Here is a 15,405-nt window from a genome sequence, read left to right on the forward strand (position 1 = left end):
TACCTATACCTACTAATTCCAGAGTATTTCCTACTCTTTCCTGTATCAACTTTAGAGTTTGTGGTCTGATATTAAGATCCTTGATCCATTTTGAGTCAATCTTGGTATAGGGTGATATACATGGCTCTAGTTTCAGTTTTTTGCAGACTGCTAACCAGTTTTCCCAGCAGTTTTTGTTGAAGAGGCTGCTATTTCTCCATCGTATATTTTTAGCTCCTTTGTCAAAGACAAGTTGGTTATAGTATTGTGGCTTCATATCTGGGTCCTCTATTCTGTTCCACTGGTCTTCATGTCTGTTTTTGTGCCAGTACCATGCTGTTTTTATTGCTACTGCTTTGTAATATAGTTTTAAGTCAGGTATTGTGATACCTCCTGCATTGAAGAACTAACTTTTTGTTTCATTAATTCTTTGTATGGCTTTTTTGGTTTCTATTTCATTGATTTCAGCTCTTTTTATTATTTCTCTCCTTTTATTTGTTTTGGGATTTGCTTGTTCTTGTTTTTCTAGGAGTTTGAGATGTATCATTAGGTCATTGATTTGGGATCTTTCAGTCTTTTTAATACATGCACTCATGGCTATAAACTTTCCTCTCAGGACTGCCTTAGCTGTGTCCCATAGGTTCCGGTAGGTTGTGTTTTCATTTTCATTGACTTCCAGGAACTTTTTAATTTCCTCTTTTATTTCATCGATGATCCATTCTTCATTAAGTAATGAGTTATTTAGTTTCCAGCTGTTTGCATATTTTTTTGTCTTTACTTTTGTTGTTGAGTTCTACTTTTACTGCATTGTGATCAGATAGTATGCACGGTATAATTTCTATTTTCTTATATTTGCTGAGGCTTGCTTTGTGCCCTAGGATATGATCTATTTTGGAGAAGGTTCCATGGGCTGCTGAGAAGAATGTATATTGTGTAGAAGTTGGATGAAATGTTCTGTAGACATCAACTAGGTCCGTTTGATCTATTGCATATTTTATTTTTTTTTTTTCATTTTTCTTTTATTATTCATATGTGCATACAAGGCTTGGTTTATTTCTCCCCCCTGACCCCACCCCCTCCCTTACCACCCACTCCGCCCCCTCCCGCTCCCCCCCTCAATACCCAGCAGAAAGTATTTTGCCCTTATTTCTAATTTTGTTGTAGAGAGAGTATAAGCAATAATAGGAAGGAACAAGGGGTTTTGCTGGTTGAGATAAGGATAGCTATACAGGGCATTGACTCACATTGATTTCCTGTGCGTGGGTGTTACCTTCTAGGTTAATTCTTTTTGATCTAACCTTTTCTCTAGTTCCTGGTCTCCTTTTCCTATTGGCCTCAGTTGCTTTAAGGTATCTGCTTTAGTTTCTCTGCATTAAGGGCAACAAATGCTAGCTAGTTTTTTAGGTGTCTTACCTATCCTCACCCCTCCCTTGTGTGCTCTCGCTTTTATCATGTGCTCATAGTCCAATCCCCTTGTTGTGTTTGCCCTTGATCTAATGTCCACATATGAGGGAGAACATACGATTTTTGGTCTTTTGAGCCAGGCTAACCTCACTCAGAATGATGTTCTCCAGTTCCATCCATTTACCAGCGAATGATAACATTTCGTTCTTCTTCATGGCTGCATAAAATTCCATTGTGTATAGATACCACATTTTCTTAATCCATTCGTCAGTGCTGGGGCATCTTAGCTGTTTCCATAACTTGGCTATTGTGAATAGTGCCGCAATAAACATGGATGTGCAGGTGCCTCTGGAGTAACAGTCTTTTGGGTATATCCCCAAGAGTGGTATTGCTGGATCAAATGGTAGATCGATGTCCAGCTTTTTAAGTAGCCTCCAAATTTTTTTCCAGAGTGGTTGTACTAGTCTACATTCCCACCAACAGTGTAAGAGGGTTCCTTTTTCCCCGCATCCTCGCCAACACCTGTTGTTGGTGGTGTTGCTGATGATGGCTATTCTAACAGGGGTGAGGTGGAATCTTAGTGTGGTTTTAATTTGCATTTCCTTTATTGCTAGAGATGGTGAGCATTTTTTCATGTGTTTTCTGGCCATTTGAATTTCTTCTTTTGAGAAAGTTCTGTTTAGTTCACATGCCCATTTCTTTATTGGTTCATTAGTTTTGGGAGAATTTAGTTTTTTAAGTTCCCTGTATATTCTGGTTATCAGTCCTTTGTCTGATGTATAGTTGGCAAATATTTTCTCCCACTCTGTGGGTGTTCTCTTCAGTTTAGAGACCATTTCTTTTGATGAACAGAAGCTTTTTAGTTTTATGAGGTCCCATTTATCTCTGCTATCTCTTAGTTGCTGTGCTGCTGGGGTTTCATTGAGAAAGTTCTTACCTATACCTACTAACTCCAGAGTATTTCCTACTCTTTCTTGTATCAACTTAAGAGTTTGGGGTCTGATATTCAGATCCTTGATCCATTTTGAGTTAATCTTGGTATAGGGTGATATACATGGATCTAGTTTCAGTTTTTTGCAGACTGCTAACCAGTTTTCCCAGCAGTTTTTGTTGAAGAGGCTGCTATTTCTCCATCGTATATTTTTAGCTCCTTTGTCAAAGATAAGTTGCTTATAGTTGTGTGGCTTCATATCTGGATCCTCTATTCTGTTCCACTGGTCTTCATGTCTGTTTTTGTGCCAGTACCATGCTGTTTTTATTATTATTGCTTTGTAATATAGTTTGAAGTCAGGTATTGTGATACCTCCTGCATTGTTCTTTTGACTGAGTATTGCCTTGGCTATTCGTGGCCTCTTGTGTTTCCATATAAATTTAACAGTAGATTTTTCAATCTCTTTGATGAATGTCATTGGAATTTTGATGGGAATTGCATTAACCATGTAGATTACTTTTGGGAGTATAGACATTTTTACTATGTTGATTCTACCAATCCATGAGCATGGGCGATCTCTCCACTTTCTATAGTCTTCCTCAATCTCTTTCTTCAGAAGTGTATAGTTTTCCTTGTAGAGGTCTTTCACATCTTTTGTTAGGTTTACACCTAGGTATTTGATTTTTTTTGAGGCTATTGTAAATGGAATTGTTTTCATACATTCTTTTTCCGTTTGCTCATTGTTAGTGTATAGAAATGCTAATGATTTTTCTATGTTGATTTTATATCCTGCTACCTTGCTATAGCTATTGATGATGTCTAGAAGCTTCTGAGTAGAGTATTTTGGGTCTTTAAGGTATAGGATCATGTCGTCTGCAAATAGGGATATTTTGACAGTTTCTTTACCTATTTGTATTCCTTTTATTCCTTCTTCTTGCCTAATTGCTCTGGCTAGGAATTCCAGTACTATGTTGAATAGGAGTGGAGATAGTGGGCATCCTTGTCTGGTTCCTGATTTTAGAGGGAATGGTTTTAATTTTTCTCCGTTAAGTATAATGCTGGCTGTAGGTTTGTCATATATAGCTTTTATAATGTTGAGGAACTTTCCTTCTATTCCTAGTTTTCTTAGAGCTTTTATCATGAAATGATGTTGGATCTTATCAAAGGCTTTTTCTGCATCTATTGAGATGATCAAGTGGTTTTTGTCTTTGCTTCTGTTAATGTGGTTTATTACGTTTATTGATTTTCGTATGTTGAACCACCCCTGCATCCCTGGGATGAAGCCTACCTGGTCGTGGTGAATAATCTTTTTGATGTGTTGCTGAATTCGATTTGCCATTATTTTGTTGAGGATTTTTGCATCAATGTTCATTAAGGAGATTGGCCTATAGTTCTCCTTTTTGGAGGTGTCTTTGCCTGGTTTTGGGATAAGTGTAATAGTGGCTTCATAAAATGTGTTTGGCAGTTTTCCTTCCCTTTCTATTTCATGGAACAGTTTAAGGAGGGTTGGTATCAGTTCTTCTTTAAAGGTCTGATAGAATTCAGCAGAGAATCCATCAGGTCCTGGACTTTTCTTTTTGGGGAGACTCTTGATTGCTGCTTCAATTTCATTTTGTGTTATAGGTCTATTCAGGTGATTAATTTCCTCTTGGTTCAGTTTTGGATGATCATATGTATCTAGAAATCTGTCCATTTCTTTTAGATTTTCAAATTTATTTGAATATAGGTTCTCAAAGTAGTCTCTGATGATTTCCTGGACTTCCATGGTGTTTGTTGTTATCTCCCCTTTTGCATTCCTGATTCTACTAATTTGGGTTTTTTCTCTCCTCATTTTAGTCAGGTTTGCCAGGGGTCTATCGATCTTGTTTATTTTTTCAAAGAACCAACTTTTTGTTTCATTAATTCTTTGTATGGTTTTTTTGGTTTCTATTTCGTTGATTTCAGCTCTTATTTTTATTATTTCTCTCCTTCTATTTGTTTTGGGATTTGCTTGTTCTTGTTTTTCTAGGAGTTTGAGATGTATCATTAGGTCATTGATTTGGGATCTTTCAATCTTTTTAATATATGCACTCATGGCTATAAACTTTCCTCTCAGGACTGCCTTAGCTGTGTCCCATAGGTTCTGGTAGGTTGTGTTTTCATTTTCATTGACTTCTAGGAACTTTTTAATTTCCTCTTTTATTGCATCGATGATCCATTCTTCATTAAGTAATGAGTTATTTAGTTTCCAGCTGTTTGCATGTTTTTTGTCTTTACTTTTGTTGTTGAGTTCTACTTTTACTGCATTGTGGTCAGATAGTATGCATGGTATTATTTCTATTTTCTTATATTTGCTGAGGCTTGCTTTGTGCCCTAGGATATGATCTATTTTGGAGAAGGTTCCATGGGCTGCTGAGAAGAATGTATATTGTGTAGAGGTTGGATGAAATGTTCTGTAGACATCTACTAGGTCCACTTGATCTATTGCATATTTTAGATCTTGGATTTCTTTATTGAGTTTTTGTTTGGATGACCTATCTATTGATGATAATGGAGTGTTAAAGTCTCCCACAACCACTGTGTTGGCGTTTATATATGCTTTTAGGTCTTTCAGGGTATGTTTGATGAAATTGGGTGCGTTGACATTGGGTGCGTACAGATTGATGATTATTATTTCCTTTTGGTCTATTTCCCCTTTTATTAGTATGGAATGTCCTTCTTTATCTCGTTTGATCAATGTAGGTTTGAAGTCTACTTTGTCAGAGATAAGTATTGCTACTCCTGCTTGTTTTCGGGGGCCATTGGCTTGGTAAATCTTCTTCCAGCCTTTCATCCTAAGCATATGCTTATTTCTGTCGGTGAGATGAGTCTCTTGTAAGCAACAAATTGTTGGATCTTCTTTTTTAATCCATTTTGTCAAACGGTGTCTTTTGATGGGTGAATTAAGTCCATTAACATTAAGTGTTAGTACTGATAGGTATGTGGTGATTCCTGCCATTTAGTTATCTTAGTTGTTTGAAGGTTTGATTGTGTGTACCTAACTTGATGTTACTCTCTACTGTCTTGCTTTTTCTTATCCTGTGGTTTGGTGCTGCCTGCCTTTTCATGGTTAAGTTGGGTGTCACTTTCTGTGTGCAGGATCCCTTGCAGAATCTTTTGTAATGGTGGCTTTGTGGTCACATATTGTTTTAGTTTCTGCTTATCATGGAAGACTTTTATTGCTCCATCTATTTTGAATGATAGCTTTGCTGGGTAGAGTATCCTGGGGTTGAAGTTATTTTCATTCAGTGCCCGGAAGATCTCACCCCACGCTCTTCTTGCTTTTAATGTTTCTGTTGAGAAGTCTGCTGTGATTTTGATGGGTTTACCTTTGTATGTTACTTGTTTTTTCTCTCTTGCAGCCTTCAATATTCTTTCCTTAGTTTCTGAACTTGTTGTTTTAATGATGATATGTCGTGGAGTAGTTCTATTTTGATCTGGTCTGTTTGGTGTCCTGGAGGCCTCTTGCATTTGTATGGGAATATCTTTCTCTAGATTTGGGAAATTTTCCGTTATTATTTTGTTGAATATATTACGCATTCCCTTCGCTTGCACCTCTTCTCCTTCTTCGATGCCCATGATTCTCAAGTTTGGTCTTTTGATGGAGTCGGTGAGTTCTTGCATTTTCTTTTCACAGGTCTTGAGTTGTTTAATTAGTAGTTCTTCAGTTTTTCCTTTAATTACCATTTCATCTTCAAGTTCTGAGATTCTGTCTTCTGTTTGTTCTATTCTGCTGGATTGGCCTTCCGTTTTGTTTTGCAGTTCTGTTTCGTTCTTTTTTCTGAGGTTTTCCACATCCTGGCTGTTTTCTTCTTTATTGTTGTCTATTTTTGTCCTGAGTTCATTTATCCATTTATTCATTGTGTTCTCTCTTTCACTTTGGTGTTTATACAGTGCTTCTATGGTTTCCTTTATTTCTTCTTTTGCTTTTTCAAATTCTCTATTTTTATTGTCTTGGAATTTCTTGAGTGTCTCCTGTACATTTTGGTTGACCCTATCCAGTATCATCTCTATAAAATTCTCATTGAGTACTTGTAGTATGTCTTCTTTTAAATTATTCTTGTAGGCTTCATTGGGTCCTTTGGCATAGTTTATCTTCATTTTGTTGGAGTCTGGCTCTGAGTTTCTGTTCTCTTCATTCCCCTCTGGTTCCTGTACTAATTTTTTGCTGTGGGGAAACTGGTTTCCTTGTTTTTTCTGTCTTCCTGTCATTGTCCTTGGTGTTGTTACTGTCCCTGTACTGTGTGTAATTCAGTATTTTCTAGCTTGTAATAATAACAATGGTAATATTGAGAATGGAACAGTGAGCTGAGATGGAAAGCAAGAAGTTAAAGAAAAGGGGAAAACAAATATACAGACAAGAGGGAGAAAGCAGAACAAGGTATCAGACAAGAGAGTTTCAAAGGTATAAACAGGGAGTGTTAGTGTACTAATCGACAGTAAGCTGAACAGACAATAGAGTGACAGAGAGAGGATTGAAAATCAAAGATAAAAAAAATAAAAAATAAGTATAGGAAAGTAATATCTATTTATAAAAATGAATTAAAATAAAATGGAAAATAGAAAATTAAAAAAAACAAAAAAAAACAAAAAACCAAAAAACTTCCAAGTTTATATGCAATGCAATTTCAGTCTTAATAATTTGGATGTCCGTCTCAATCTCCAGTCCTGGAGTTGGTGCCTCTGATGTTGTTCTGTAGTTGTCTCATCAAAGGGGATGCATAAAGTAGAACAAAACTACACTCACACACACACACACACACAGAAGAAAAAAAAAAAAAAGCCCCACCAAGTGTCCCCAGTTCAAATGCAATACAGTTTCAGTAAGTTTTTCGGCTTGCAGGTGTAATTCGGTTGTTCTCTCATCAAAGGTAGGGAGAAAAAGAAAAAAAAAGCGTCTGGAGGCAGTTCTGAGAGTGGTATCTGCAACTGTGGCTTGCCTGCCTGCTGCTCTCAGCCTGTAGCTGGCGGCGTTATTTATGCAGATCTCTGGGGTGAGCTTAGCACTCACCTGGTCCCACAGGCTTTGTTTGCTCAGAGTTCTCCTGTGCGGGGGAGGGGGGCCTCTGCTACAGGCTTTTCCCTTTCCAAGCACTGGGAAAGGCGACACTTCCCCGCGTTGTCAGGCCTGCGTATTTATTTACAGTTCACGTGGGAAGTGGGTCTTCCCTCCTCTCACAAGCGTCCCCGCTCCTGGTTGCTGGCGCGCCCCGCTCCCGCCAGAGCCTCTCCGGCCCGCCCGGCTCGTTTATTTACAGTCCCGGGAAGGATTCCCTTCCCCCAATCTTCAGCGCTCAGGGCGCCCCACCCTCTTTCCAGCGTGTCTTGACTGTTCTTATTGCTTAGTACTCAGTTTCTCTTTTTTTCCCGGGTGGAGGTCAGTCTGTCCAGGGGGCTATGCTGCTCTGGCCCAGGCTTGTCTGTGGGGGAACCGCGGTACCGCGAAGCTCACCTGGTCCGCGTCTTCCCAAGCCGTATGGGCGCCGGCCACTGGCGGCCCGGGGGCCTCCTCGGTTCTCCGTTTAACGTGAAGTGGAGATTCTCTGCGCCGGCTGGAGATGTGGAGGAGTCAAAGTTATGCCTTTTCTCGGTGATTATGCCTGCAAAGTGTGTCTCCAGCGTCTCTCCAAGATTTCACTATAGGAGGGTCGCTTTCTGCTTCCTACCTCTAGCCGCCATCTTGGAATTCTCCTATTGCATATTTTAGATCTTGGATTTCTTTATTGATTTTTTGTTTGGATGACCTATCTATTGATGATAATGGGGTGTTAAAGTCTCCCACAACCACTGTGTTGGCGTTTATATATACTTTTAGGTCTTTCAGGGTATGTTTGATGAAATTGGGTGCGTTGACATTGGGTGCATACAGGTTGATAATTATTATTTCCTTTTAGTCTATTTCCCCTTTTATTAGTATGGAATGTCCTTCTTTATCTCATTTGATCAATGTATGTTTGAAGTCTACTTTGTCAGAGATAAGTATTGCTACTCCTGCCTGTTTTCGGGGGCCATTGGCTTCGTAAATCTTCTTCCAGCCTTTCATCCTTAGCCTATGCTTATTTCTGTCGGTGAGATGGGTCTCCTGTAAGCAACAAATTGTTGGATATTCCTGTTTTTTTTTTTTTAAAAGAACAATATTACCTAATTAATGTTCCCTCTTTCTATGTGAACCAGAGATCCAGTCGTCATCTGCTAATGGATTGATAGAGCACATAATTCAGTCAGATCCATCACTGGATGGTCCAAGTGACTGCATTAGAATATACAATATCTGGAAGGTGAATCTATAAACCCCCATTTAGGCAGTCAAAACACATCAATTGAAAATTTTCTATAAAAATCTGAATTATAAATCTGTTAAAATGAGCTAGAATAAAAGATACTGTGAAAATAGAAATAGTAATATAAGGGTGAGAAAGGACGTGGAAACTATACACCTTTTTCATTTTTTCTATAAACCTAGAATTGCTAAGAAAATAGTCTATCAATTTAAAAAATGAAAACAGAAATTAGGAACACAAAACAATATAGAAGTGGTCACTATAATCTTTTGTCTAACTCTATGGTATTACCAACATGAAACTGTTAACCAGTTTATTCCTGGGAAATCTAATCTTTTTTTGGAGCCACTGCCTATGTCACTCATCAGACAAACAGTATTACTACATCTCTTATAAGGCTGTTTTATATATTCTTTTATATTAATTGCCCTTCAGATTGCTATGTGATTTACCTAGTCATATAGTTGTATACAGTCTCTCCAAAAACCCAGGCAACTTTAAAGTGAAGTCTGGCATGTAGCACAGTATCTTTAACATAGTAGTAAGAATGGCATGCATGCAGCTATTTACAATTTATATTTTGTCAAACTAAATGCTCAATATTTACTGTTTTAACTGCAAAGTGATAGAGTACCCACTACTTATAAAGCCTCTTGGAGGGTGGGATATGAAGGGCTTTCCTCCATCCTTCATACAATTTGTATTAAGTGTCTGGATTATAAATTTCTCCTTTCTATTTTGGGTTCTTCACATAAAAATGGATAGCATTATTGCAGACTATAGGAAGACAGAGAAAACATAATTGTGTGAGTTAGAACAGAGTGGGTACTGTTCCTTTATTCTTCTTCTTTCTATGGGTATACCTGGTTAGTGGCCTTCTATGACAAAAGAACTTTCAAAAGGAAGGGCTTAAAATACAGAAAACTCCTACCTATATATCCCTATCTAAAAATTCAAATCATGACCAGATATGGCTAATGAAGATACCAGATACCAGTATCTATCAACAATATCAGTGTTATGTGACCCTCCCACCAGTTTAACTGCTGACTAATACAGGAGGCAGCAGAGGCTATACAAGTTTTTTCTAGAGAACAATAATTCTGATGATTTTGTACCTAGATCCTAGAGGGCTAAAAGAAGTTAGGTCAACGTCCTCTTCTTTACCAAATAACAATCTGCATCTTTGGGCATTCCATATCATGGCTTTAGGAGATTAAGTGACCTTTGGAGACTCGTCAAGAATTGTACTTCTGGGAGTTTAATGTTGATTGACTCAACTATGCACTACCTCCCTTGGGCAATTTTAGAGGTTCAGATGTCACAGGAAATTCTCTCACATGCCAATGGCTGTCACAACCTACTCTACTGCATACCTTCCTGCCTATTAAGACTGTATATCTAGGCGTTATCAACAAATAAACAGGTCACGTAGGAAAACAGCCAAAAATCTTAGGTTGGAAAATTTTCAAGGTAGGCAGACAGTATAGTTTAAATTTTAAACCATAAAAATATGGTTAAACATTAAAATATGTTTGAGCAATATAAACAATAAACTAAGAACAAAGTCACCAAAGGGATATTAATAATATTGGATTTGTGGCATCTTTTAATAGCATTATTATTATTATTATTATTATTACATCTTCTAAAACCCAAAGCAGCAAAGAGCATAGTTTGGAGTTGGATGTGCTACCTGTATTCAGAATCCATTTCTCTCTTTTCTGCTCTCATCCACCCTCATCCTTCAACATAGACCCCACTCCTAAGTTCCTCCAAAGACATGCAGGCAAACTAGCTGTCTTCAGCTTAAAATGCTACATACTGTTTTCTTGCCATTCCCAGCTTTAAGTCATGCCAATGTCCTCTTTAACTATGTAATTATGCTCCTCAAAATGCTGAGTTGTTGCCTAAATTCTTTTGCACCTAAACCTGAAAGACTAAGTTGCACATCTGAACCACCCTCCTCTAAAACACAATCGGTACCCCTAAGCTATCACTCAGAATCTGAATTTCTACAACAATGGCATTTTGAAAGCCCCTGGAGGTCACCCTAAAGATAGAGCCCCAACTGGCCCTATCATTTCTACCTACTCAATAAGCATTTATTAAGTGTTAGCATGTGTGCAGGGGCTCTGCATGCCACGCCTTTCTTTTTCAAGAAATTATTCTTTCTCTCCTATCCTCAGACAGTCTTTTTGTCAACTCCTAAGAACACTGCTTCCTTTCTCAGACTAAAGTCTTTTTTCCCATTGCTTTGATCCTCAATAATTTAATACCTCCTCTAATATCCCCCATTATTAGTATTTCTTAACCTCATTTGGGTCTCAAACCTCTGCTTGATAGTGTTTTTAAACTATGGGCTGACCACCACCTGTTGTTCCCCACTCACATTCTGATACACATTTAAGTTTGTGTGTTACCTCTGAGCAATGTTTGTCAAGCCTTCTGTGCATCAGAATCCCTAGGGAAAGTTAATAAACATACAGGTTGCTGGGCTAAAGAGTTTGCAATTCTAAAAAGTTCCAAGTGATGCTCATGATACTGGTCCAAGTACATACATTGGGAACCACTGCCTTTGTGAATCTGATAAAAGGTATGAAGAAATGCACTTGTACACATACAATTTTACATGTAAACTCAAAAGGTTCATGGATGCTCACTCATATAGCTATCGTCTGCTCTTACTCTTAAGCATTCTTTTTTTTCTTTTTTCTGGAGGTACTGGGGTCTGAACTCAAGAGTTTTGTGCTTGCTTGGCAGGAACTCTACCACCCAAGCCATAACCCTACTCCTGCTCTTAAATATTCTTTTTCCATTATTTATAGAATACTGTATTAGGTTCTTTAATCAAACCCACACAGAAGGTGAAGGGAATGAAATATCTATTGTAAGATGCATTGAGTATTGTAAATAAAACAAATCATTTTTGTTTTTGTTAAAAAAAAACCCACATAGCTAAAACCTTACATATATATTTAATATAGTTCTTTGTATCATTTTTTTCTTTTTGGAGAGACTGGGATTTGAACTCAGGGCCCACTTGTCTGTTCTTTTAAGATTGTTTAATATTTTAGGAATGTCTTAGGCATGTGTGTTACCACCTTAAAAAATAGCCATACTTTATTTTACCCTTCCCTTTTCTACTTCCTTCCCTCTACAGTGTCTAACAATGTTCCAACATCAATTAAAAAATATTAAAGATACGTGAATAATAAGTTATAAGTTACTCCCTTTCCCAAATTGTTCATGTAGTCTACATCTTGCCAACACATTCTAAAGAATGTTTAAGATATAATGTTTCCTAGCTTGACAGTAGGAAGTGCTCTATATTACAGTAACATTGAAACTCCATGTGTGTAAACATCTAAGAATGAGACAGGACCACTTAATACTAAAAAATCAGTTCTGTCCAATATTCTGCTCTCTTCAGTTTCATGTGCATGTGACATTCACAGGCATGTGGTATTTTTTCTAAACTTACAGTTTAATTCTCAGAAACAAGACTCATCACTTAGTATTTAAAAGGTTCTCTGAACTAGCTCAAACAAAACCCTCCAAGTTTTGTCTGGCAGAAAAGAACATAAATGTAAATGACAGAACTAGAATGAAATATCTATCAAATATTCTTTTCTTAATCCTATTAGGTTATTGCAGGAACCCTTAAACTGAATGTGAGTAAATATGTGAATGTGCACAATGCCTGTGAAAATTTCCTTTAAGTCTAGGCTCCCCAAACTTAAAATTTGCTTAAAAGTCAAGCAATTTCAACTGAACATACCTCTTGTAAAAGACGTGGATCCACACAGTCACCATCATCATTAAACATAGATTCCCAGCTCTCCTCATTAGCAGTACTTCCCTGTATGTGAGAAGTTTCGTTTGCTTGTAGCTCCATGGATGTTTCCATAGATAATTCTTCATCAGGAAATGATATACCAAACTCTACATTCTTTGAATCATCTTGCTCTTTTGTTTTGAACTCTTCAGTAGTTCTTAGTCCACACAATGCCTCTGTTATATCACCAGTATAATCTAGATCATTGCCCAAGGCATTCTCTGAAAGTACTTTTGTCCCATTTGTCACACTGAGTTCAGAGTCCAGAAAAGTATCACAATTACTATCAGCAATCTTCTTTATAGGTAAGGAGGAAGCACAATCCTGGAAAGTGGACAAGCTCTCTGTCCACTTTCCTGTTGACGCTGTAAAACTAGATGAAATACTCTCAGCATAAATATCTGAGCAAGCAGTCAGTCTGCTGACATTTTCAGAGTCATTCTTACTTTTAGATACATGAAGCAGCGCTGCATCTGTACTCATTTCTATACATTTTGAGAAACTACTTGTATCACTACAAGTCTCATCAGATAGTCTAACTCCAACTATACAAGAGCTGCCTAAAGTTGTATGACCACATACAGCACCTGTAATATCCATCATACATGCCTTACTGGTACTGTCACCTGCTCTCTTGCATCCATTATCTGTATCTGTTTCATGAGCAAGGACGGCTGTATCAAAAGGTTCATACTTTCCATGTAATTCATCAACTGTGCTGTCAATCTTCTCACACTCTCTAATCACTGTTGGATCAATATCATTTGTGCTCTTTAATTTGCTGACTACAGCCATTTCATGAGAGATGTGACCCCTAGTCTCAGGAACAGAATCTATGCCTTTCTGACCCAAGACGAAACCTGTACTATTGGCTCTATCACCTACATTCTTAGCTTCAAAGTCTATACAAGTTTGATCAATGACATCACCTGGGCTTCGAGGAACAGAAATAGCAGTGATGCTTCCATTGCTAAGCTTCAACATGCTATCTGATGTTTGCATACCTTCTTGTACAATTTCAGAATCAGAACTTAGTTTTACTGGTGCAATCATACTCTCCGGTTTCAACACAGCAGTAAAAACTCTGGGAAACTGGGGGAGGAGCTCCACAACTTTGGCATCAGTTTCAATTCTGCTTTCCAAATTTTTGTCTTCAAAAGTTTCCTCATTTAATTCATGTCTACTGAAATTACACAATTCCACATTCTGGAATGGTTTGTTTAGAACCTGAACATCACTGATCTCTGAATAAGACTGTGACAGAAGTACCTCCTCATGTTCTGTCATATCTATAGTTTCCACTTCCAAACATTCCATCTCCTTTGGTTTAAAATATCTTTGTAAAGGTATACTGGATATGATTCCAGCACTGGGGACTACTTGCTGATGTTCTTGAGAAGATACTTCTTTAGATTCTGGGGTTCGTCTCTTAGTACAACCCTTATCTTTATTCCTTTTTGGAAGGCACATGTCTTTCCTTAATTTTGATGAAGATTTCTTTGCTTCTCTATAATTATAATCCTTCCTGTCTGGATTAATACTTAGTGTTTGAGCCTCAGATTTGTCTCCAAAGATATCCTTTTGAGAGAGACAACCTTCTTTTTGTTCTTCTTTCACCACAGAGTCAGGAGGACCGCAGCTTTTTTCTTTATCACCTGTCCTGAGGAGTGATGTACCCCTTCGAGCTTTAGGTACATAGAGTGCCATGTCAGGCCTTTTGGCTCGAACTCTGCACCTCTCTGCTGCTTGCTGCATGACACCACTTCAATCTGAAAGAAAAAAGAGAGTGATTTAATTACCAAAAACTAATTACAATGTATTGAACCAAGAGATTTTAAAAGACTAGATAGAAGGCCTACTATCCATCCTATGGAAATCCTTGAGTTAAAAAAAACAAAGTAAAACCTGCCATAAAATAATTAATACTATCAGGTATGCAACTAAGGAAAGTAAACTCCAAAAAAAAAAAACCTCATGAGATCATGAATTTTATCCAAATATCCTCTTTCTTCATACTCCCCCTAAACCATTTGTCTCTGCCTTCCAAATCTTCTCTACTTTTTAAAACAAGCTTTGTCTTAGGCTAAATTAAAAACAGATTATATATACAGAGAAAGCCACTTACCATGTACTCAGGAAACACACCACCCCAATATTATAGGCTTCGATTTTTAATTTGAGTATATCTAAGGAGGATCCCAAAAGCCACATTTGCTCAACATAAATAAATATACATAAATAAAAAGATTTTCAAGAGTAATTAGGGTGTCAGCTATAAAATGTAATAGCTGATGAAGGAATTATTTCTAAAAGAGGGTGCTTCTGAACTGTGATTCTGTAGAAAGAAAAAGGTAGTGGAAAAGAGATTACCAGGATCTGATCATTACACATTGTATAATGTGTATATATATTGAAATGTCACACTCTACCCCATAAGCATATACAATCCCTTTGTGTCAATTAAACATACAATTTAAAAGAGAGAAAGGCATTTAAGGATAAGCATCCCTAAACCAAAATTTTAAAATTCAAAGTGCTCCAAAATGTGCAACCTTATGAGTGTCATGTCAGCACCCAGTAGGTTTTTTTTTTTTTGAATATTTAGAATTTCAGATTTTTGGATTAGAGATGCTCAAACAGGAAAATCTGTGCCAACATTCCAGAGAACAAACAACTATGAAATCTGAAACATTTCTAGTCCCAAGCATTTTTGGATAAATGAAACTCAGTATGTAATACTACTCAGTCAAGTGACCTACTATAAATGTTCTTTGCTTCCAGCAGTAATAAACAGATGCAGGCAGGATGAAAGAGGGTGGAGAATAAAACCATGACGCGCCAATTCATGCTAGTAATTTCGTGACAACCTCTACTATGGTCAGTCAACAGAATTTAACAAGAAAGAAATTTAACAAAGATTAATAAACCTTTATCTACTACCTACTAAATACAAG

At 37.4% G+C, this 15,405-nt stretch overlaps 1 protein-coding gene across 6 annotated transcripts in view; it reads right to left on the reverse strand.

The window, feature by feature from the left end:
* Positions 1-15,405, reverse strand: part of R3hcc1l (R3H domain and coiled-coil containing 1 like) — a 96,687-nt gene that overhangs the window by 32,984 nt on the left and 48,298 nt on the right. For all 6 annotated transcript variants that reach the window (XM_074078570.1, XM_074078567.1, XM_074078569.1 and 3 more), the window contains exon 2: positions 12,395-14,220. In XM_074078570.1, coding sequence (XP_073934671.1) covers positions 12,395-14,206 — 1,812 coding nt within the window. In that variant the 5' untranslated portion in view covers positions 14,207-14,220. The remainder of the gene's footprint in view (positions 1-12,394; positions 14,221-15,405) is intronic.

The sequence above is a fragment of the Castor canadensis genome, chromosome 7 (assembly GCF_047511655.1).
Source record: "Castor canadensis chromosome 7, mCasCan1.hap1v2, whole genome shotgun sequence".
NCBI lineage: Eukaryota > Metazoa > Chordata > Mammalia > Rodentia > Castoridae > Castor > Castor canadensis.